The sequence below is a fragment of the Halyomorpha halys genome, unplaced genomic scaffold, assembly GCF_000696795.3.
Source record: "Halyomorpha halys isolate HHAL.00 unplaced genomic scaffold, Hhal_1.1 Scaffold268.1, whole genome shotgun sequence".
Lineage (NCBI taxonomy): Eukaryota > Metazoa > Arthropoda > Insecta > Hemiptera > Pentatomidae > Halyomorpha > Halyomorpha halys.
In genome coordinates, this window is record NW_027112076.1 from 79,627 (window position 1) to 87,906 (window position 8,280).

Sequence of the window (8,280 nt, forward strand, 5' to 3'; positions counted from 1 at the left end):
ATCCTTGGTGTCTTCTTTTTTCTATTGTTCTGGCGTCCAAAATGGCTTCCTCTTCTTGCTGGACAGAAATTGATGAGGACCTCCTCATCCTCAAGACATTCTTTCTCTTCTCTGTCCATACAACGACTGCCTTCTTCCAAAAAAAACCTGCCTTGAGGTTACATGTAAACATCGATTGTCCCACAACAGTTAGGGATTTTTCCAAATGATTTACTTTCTGAATATTATTCTCTAGCACTATTTCTTGACTTCTAATTTTTCTTAACTTTACTGTATTTTCAATTATGAAGGGGAAGATTTAAAATAGTTTTTATGATATTTGAATCTGCTCAACATGGCCTTGATTCAATGGAGTTGTCTACTGAAGAATACGTACCGCCATCTTGGTTTTGTTTGGAATCACAAAGTTAATATAGACAATGAAAATTGGTTAGCCTGCTTTTTGGATAAACAAAACAAATTAACAATCTTAAAATGATACATAAAATAAAACATATTATAAACCCTTTTTTTTTCAAAATATATTATTTACTCAAAAAGAGCATATTACAATATATATAAAAAATTATAAAAATGGAATAATTTTTTCTAGATTTTTTTCATTTATTTATTGGAATTTACAACTGTATATAAAAATGCAATAAGTAAATGTGATGAATTTTCAGAACATGATAATTTGGGGAAGGAACCGCCCAATGGTGGTACTTCAATCATTGCCTTAAATTAGAAGATCCCTTGGCCATCTTCTTTTCAGACGCCTCGGAGGATTGTTAAGGATGAGAGATTAAAAGCTAATGGGTTTGGATGGTTAAAGAGTTGCGATTGAAAGGAGCCATTATCTATTTAGGGCCAAATATGCAATGAATGGAATGTTGAGGTCTTTATGGATGGATTTATTTTGACATAATAAGGTGTATCAATAATGATTTCACAGAGAATTTTGGATTGTAAGAATTGGATACGGAAGGGATTTGAAGGTTTAGTGGAGCCCCAGAGCTCCATTCTGTATGTCCAAATTGGTCTGATTATCTTAGTGTCTAAGAATTTTTTGTATTAAATAGGAAGTTTAGAGCGTTTGTCAAAAGTAGCTGTTGGAGTAATTGGAATTTGTGAGCGATGACTCTGTGTGCAAAATCCCAAATATAAAAATGGACTCTAATAGGTGGAAAAGAGGAAACAAATTGGAATATAATAGGTGGCAAAGAGGAAACAAATTGGAATATAATAGATGGCAAAGAGGAAACAAATTTGGCTATAATATGTGACAAAGAGGAAACAAAAAGGATTTTTTTTGGCATTCTTAGAATTCTGAAACCAGCTTTGTATATTTATAGAAAAATTTAACTGATATTTATTTTATCTTAATTTTTTTTTTAAATTATAACGTTATATATAGTTAGGGGTATCTTTTGTACGAGACTACACCTCCCCCCTCCCATAATCAATTGTTAAAAAAAGAATGTGACTGTTATATCAACCATGGTAAGGCTCACCTGGCTAATCTGATATTAAATAAATAAAAAAAATAACTGAATAAATAATCTCCCATTTGGTATACATTACTTTTAATTTTCCACCTTATATAGAAAGTTTTTGCAATTATTTCAAAGAATGTTAACTCTTGCATCATTTATCCTTGGGTACAAATATATTTCCTGTCTTCTCACTGTTACTACCTCTGTTTGGAACAATAGGTAAACTGTGTAAGATATATATGAAGAGGAAGTTGAAAGTTCGAGTAAAGGAGGAGGTTAAGTGAAGACGAAGAATGTACATCCATCGTCATCACACAATGCTACAATGTTGATCCCTGCTTTCCGATGGAAAACAACAATTTAGAAAGCATTCTACCAATTTTCCTACGACACCGTTAGTAATGGAAATCAATTTAGGAATGCTCAAGCATTGATAGGATAACACCTTTTGATTTGTAATAACGGCATTCAAGTTTACTATCAATATGCTACTGATTATAATCAGGTGCCCAATGAAATAATGTTTTGATATTCAAAAGTTTCTCTCGCAATAGATGAGCTCTCTCTCCCCAAAAAAGATTTGAAAAATATCCTAAGATATGCACTTACCCCAACTTACCTAAAATTGTGAACTTTAGGTGGGTTTGTATAATTTTTGTTATGATTTTCCTTCCTTCTCCTGTTGTTTGATACATGATATCGTAGCAAAAGGACTTCTAAGATATTCTTATATAACATGATCCAAGTGATTATTACAACCATGAATATATTATTTTAAACCGGTATTATTGCCAGTTTAATTGTTAACAATTGGATTCTAATTTGCAAATATAGCCTTTCATCATTATTGAACATTTTACAATTAAATAAGTTAAAATCGCAAAGCTATTTGAGGCAGTCGTTGAGTAGGTTAAAGCGCCACATTTATTCTCACCCCTTTACCCCCTCCCTTTCTTTTCCTTAACAACCAATCGATTCACTTCTACTCCTCAAGAAAAAACTTGTAGTCACCTTCGACCAACACCTCCTGGAATAATCATATTTCCTAGATCACACACAAATCCATAACTGTACTTAAACAATTCCTAAGATTGCTTGATTCCATTCCTCAGAATACTCGTCAGCTCTACTCTCGTTTTTCACCCACTTCGACTACAGTTCCTTGGTCTATGAAGGGATATCTGCTGGTCAAGAGATGAGTCTAAAGAGACTGATGAATTCGTAAAATTTATCTTCCCAGGTACTTTCATGTCTTCCGTTGGCATACCAAGTTGAAGTGGTTCTATCCAACCTTCCAAAGGCCAATACCTTCTTGGTGTTTTCCTATTCCATTTATTTAAAATAAAAAAACCTACCTATATCCTCGATCTCCTCACTCTACTTTCGTCCATCCATTCATTAAACATCAGATCCCAACTGATTGATCTATATATGCCCTCCCGTAAAATCACCTCCTTTAGCAAATCCTTCATCATACCTGCAACCTCCTTCTGGAATTCCCTTCCCATCTCCATTCACTAATCCTCATCTCATCCATTCTCTCCTTTAAACAACTCCTATTCCTTCACTTACTACATAACCAAAGTTCTACATCAATGTGACCAATATAAATTGCCATATATTGATTACCATTATAAATTGTTATTACACCTAATGTAATTTTGTTTTGCATACTGAAACTTTCCAAATGTTTGCCAGACAAATAATTATAATGTGCAAACCTTGTATTTATTCTTGGGTAACATTTGTCCCTAAATAAAATTATTTTTTCATTTTATTTTTATTTAATTTCATTTCACATCATTAGCATTCTCAAGTTAAGAAGTGATACTGATTCAAATTTGGCATAGTTCGATTGAAATTTAATTTTAGAATTGGTAATGCTTTAAGATAGCATTTCATTCCTGCTCTACTTGCACCTAAGATTTTATTTCCACAGCCAGTTTTCATAAAAATATGATCTGTTCACAGGGGTATCGGTTACCGCTCAGAACCTGACGAGAGGACTGAAGAGCGGCTGACTGAAGGCAACAAGGGCCATCAAATGCTGAAGAAGATGGGCTGGTCTGGAGCTGGCTTAGGTGTCAAAGAGCAAGGCATCGAAACTCCGATCCAAGGAGGAGATGTAAGTATTCTCGCTTGTAAAAAATTATCGTCTTTGTTTATAGGAATTATACTATTCTTTTTCAATTGTATTATCATTTCATTATTATCTTGATTATATTTTTATTTTGTCTTTTTTTTTTTTAAAATAATTAAAACTCTGTCTCTTATAATTAATATTTAAATTAATACTAACACCAACTACAATGATCCAATTTACTCTCTACAATTTATTTTAATCCTCCAACGTTTCATACCTTAGTGCATTATCAAAGAGACAACCTCATGTTTTTCACATCATTACCATCTTAGATCCTTACATAATAATAATATTTTTGAAAATACTTCAATTATTGACTTGTCACAATTCATTAAAACTGTCTTTCTTTTGCAGGCTAAATGCCCTTGTCATATATCTTCAAAAACAAATATCATATTAATATCATAACAGTTCCATTTAAATTTTATAAGACGGCTATTCACTTACAAAATTTAAATGAAACTTTTATGATATTATATATAAGAAGATGGTCAGGTTTGCGGTAAAAAGTGAAACAAAAATAGTTTACAACTATTTATTTTCCGACGTTTCGCCCCACTTTGCAGGGCTTCATCAGGGCTAAAAAGATCGGAAAATAAATAGTTGTAAACTATTTTTGTTTCACTTTTGACTGCAACCCTGACCATCTTCTTATATACCAATTCTTACGGTCAACTATATATACATATATTTTATGATATTAATTTGTCTTTGAAGATTGTCTCTTTAATAATGGCCTAAGGTACAGAGCATCGGAGGATTAAAATAAACTGTAGAGAGTAAACTGTTTCATTTATAATAGGTCTTATTATTAATTTAAATAATAATTATAAGAGAAAGGGTTTTTACTTTATAATCAGATCTTACTACGCAAATTTTATGTGAATCTATTCTTAAAAATTCACTATTTAATAGTATTAATTAAAATTATATAACCGAATGTATTTTTTATCTTTATAATCTGTTCTCACTACTCAAATTGTATGTGAATTTATTCTTAAAAAATTTTAAAATAGATAGTTACTAATTAAAAAAAAAAAATTAAAAGTAGATAATCAAATATATATTTTTTCTTTATAATCCACTGTCACTACTCAAATGTTTTGTAATTCATTCTTAAAAATATTAAAATAAAAAGTCATTAATTAAAATTAGATAACCGAATGTATTTCTTTCTTTATTATAAGCACTTACTACTCAAATTTTATGTGAATTTATTCTTAAAAATATTAAAAATAGATAGTTACTAATTAAAAAAAAAAAATTAAAAGTAGATAATCAAATATATATTTTTTCTTTATAATCCACTGTCACTACTCAAATGTTTTGTAATTCATTCTTAAAAATATTAAAATAAAAAGTCATCAACTAAAAATAGATAACTAAGTATAATATTTCTTTTTAATTCGCTCTTACTACTCAAATTTTATGTGAATTTATTCTTGAAGATATTAAAATAAAAATTCATTTATTAAAAAGATTAATTAAAAGTAGATAATGAAATATATTTTTTCTTTATAATCTGCCCTCCCAATTCAATTTTTTTTGTGAATTCATTCTTAAGAAATAAAAAAAAATGTTTGTCCGCCCGAACCAGCCTGTCTTGGGCTACTGATTTTCTAGTTTGCTGCAGCTCTTTTATCTTTGTCGACTCTGTCTTTACTGGCATTCATTGTTGTGTAGAGGTGTCCTGATGGATTGCTTTGAGCCACATGTCCCGCCCATCTTAACCTCCCTGTCTTCTTACCATGAGATATTGACTGACCAAGAAATGATTTGCCACCCATGCAGACCATGTCGTTAGGGTGGATCTTTCGGCTTACAATCATATACTTTGTTTCATCTTCATTTACTTACAATCCGACTTCCTCTGCTTCTTTTATTAGAATCTTTGCATGTCATCTTGGCTTCGTCCAAGGACTGCAATGTCGTCTGTATCCATCAGGATTTAATTTTTTATTGCAAAGTGCACTCACAAAATAGTAGAAAAACTATTTAATGTTTGGGTAACATTAAATAGTTTTTCTACTATTTTGGTACCTTTATTGACCGCCACCCGAACTATCTTCCTACAATCTACTTCAAATGGTCAACTACCTTCTTCCAAGACTTTTTATATGGGCAGGTTGAACACCATTGGCAACATCTCCTTGTCTCAAACCTCTTCTGACTTAAAGGCTTCAAATATATCTTGTATCAGGACTCGGCATTTAAGATCATTCGTACATGCTTTCGCCAGTCTTACAACTTCCTGGGGATTCCCAGCTCAATCATTAACTTCCAAACATAGTTTCTGTCTATGGAACCATAGGTTGCTTTGAAATAGACAAATAAGGCATGCACATCCTGATCTACCTCACATCGTTTTTTGATCTGGTATTATATTCTCGTAATATCATGATATCCAATTCAGCTGGATATTGGTCATTATCTAGCAAGCCACCGGAAGGAGTGCTATACCTCTGTAATTCCCGCACTCATATCTGGAGCCTTTCTTTAGGATAGGGCAGATTTGGTCTGTGTTCCAGGCCTATGGTATCCTTTCTTCCTCCTATATTTTTTGGATTAGTTCTAATAACTTTGCTGTTGAAGATTCCCCGCCATCTTTGAACAGCTCTGATGGTAGGCTGCTATTCCTGGAGCCTTCCTTCCTTCTTTTTTCTTTACCCAAAATCTTGGCAATATGACATATATAAACATATGTATTGAAAACTGGGTGTGTTTATTTTAAGTTAAAAACTTAATTTTATTTATCTAGTTATAAATGAAAATTAATTATTTGTGTTCATTAATATCGAGTTTAACAAACTGGTAATAATTTGTTTTAGATTCGTGATAGGAGTGATCAATACAAAGGAGTCGGAGTGAATTTGAACGATCCTTACGAAAACTTCAGGAAGAGTAAGGGACAGGCATTCATTACTCGAATGAAGGCTCGGGCAGAGGAAAGATCCTGATTATCGGAGCTTGGACCGGGACAGGGAGATCTCCCGCTTGACAATTTATCGCAATAGTAACATTGAGCATCAGTGCTAAATCTCTTTCTCCAATTGTGCTAGGTTTTTGAGATATACTGCTTTCAGTCCAACCGAGCAGTGGTGCTAGAGTGTCGCGATGCACAGTTCTACCAGTAGCTGTTTTTGGTACACTCTCTATCTATTACTGTAGCTAATGAAAATTTTATATATGTATATTATTTATTATATTTCATTTGATATCATAAAAAGTTTTTATTTAAATATAACTTTACTCAATACATGTATTATCCATAGAAAAAGCAAATCCTATTGGTGTAATTATATGCTCAAATGATAAAATGTAAGTCACTTTTTACTTAATTGATGTTGAAATAGCAAAAACATTTAAGTACTAAGTTTATGAGAAGAAAATTAACATGTAAGTCAAATCCAGAAAATTGAATACTTGCAAATTTTTATTAAATTATCAATTTTAAAGCATTGTAGAAGTGACTTGTATAATTTTTCAATCTGACCACATTACTTCAACAAATAATAATCTTACATTATTATAATTAATTTGTTTGAAAATTTAATTAATTAAAAAATGTTGTATTTTTACTTTCAATTCTGTCGCTTGAGCTATAATACCTTGTAAGACTAGAAAAAAAAATATGACATTTAAAAAATATATAAATTAATGTGTCATTCTAGAGATATCTCAAAAGAATTCTCAAAACAATGGTCTTAACAAGATATCTCTAAAATGGCTTAATTTTTTGTATAAAAAATTATGTGGCAGTATGACAAATTGGACATCCCTAGATTAAAATGACATCAAAATTTTGTTTTTAAATAAAATTCAATCTTTTATTACACAATCATGAAGTAAACAAAAATTACTTTTAAAATTTAAAAAAATCAATTCATTTAAAAATTTTGTAGTGTTTATAGTTGTTATATTATTTTGAGAATTTAATGCTGATTAAACAGGTTGATACGATCGTTATCTGTCGTAATAACGAATGAAATCAGATTTTTGAGATAGTTATAGTTTTAAAAATTTATAACTGCCTGGATCATTATTTTAAGTATGCGCCTGGTCAAGTTACATGGTACAAATGAACTCATGTAAATATTTATGTACAAATATATATGTATAAATGTTTTGACAGTTATTCCTTATTATATTAAAGAAAAATGAGGGATATTAGTTAAAAAAATTGTCTCTTTTATTTTTTTTTCCTTGGTGAAAAAGATAATATTAAATGTCAATGTAGTGTAAATTTATTTTAAAAAACAATAAATGATTTAACATTTTATTTTTTTCATGAACCATCTAATCGAGAATTTATCCTTTCATATTTAATGGTATTTAAAAACTGTCAATCTATAGTAATCAAATTGTGGATGGAATCGAGTTATCGCATCGAATCTTAACAAAATTAATGGCAGTCGTATCAGTGTAACAACTGAAAGGACTATATGGTGTGTTAACAGTGTTTTGCAGGATGAAGACATTTTTAATATCGCCTACAAGCATCTAGTAATTTAAACTTAATGTAAAAGTTTTAGGTAAATTTATCTTTAATCCGATGAAATACCAAGGTTGAGGTGGCTAGATGGAAGGGGTGGTATACCATCCTCACCTTCAAACTGAAAGATGAACTATATGGTGTGTTAACAGTGTTTTGCAGAATGAAGA

The 8,280-nt window shown here is 30.8% G+C and overlaps 1 protein-coding gene across 1 annotated transcript in view; it reads left to right on the top strand.

Moving 5' to 3' along the window:
• Positions 1-6,719, top strand: part of LOC106680560 (calcium homeostasis endoplasmic reticulum protein) — a 60,397-nt gene extending 53,678 nt beyond the window's left edge. The window contains exons 16-17 of the mRNA XM_067050038.1: positions 3,447-3,600; positions 6,447-6,719. Coding sequence (XP_066906139.1) covers positions 3,447-3,600; positions 6,447-6,575 — 283 coding nt within the window. The 3' untranslated portion in view covers positions 6,576-6,719. The remainder of the gene's footprint in view (positions 1-3,446; positions 3,601-6,446) is intronic.
• Positions 6,720-8,280: the final 1,561 nt, after the last annotated feature.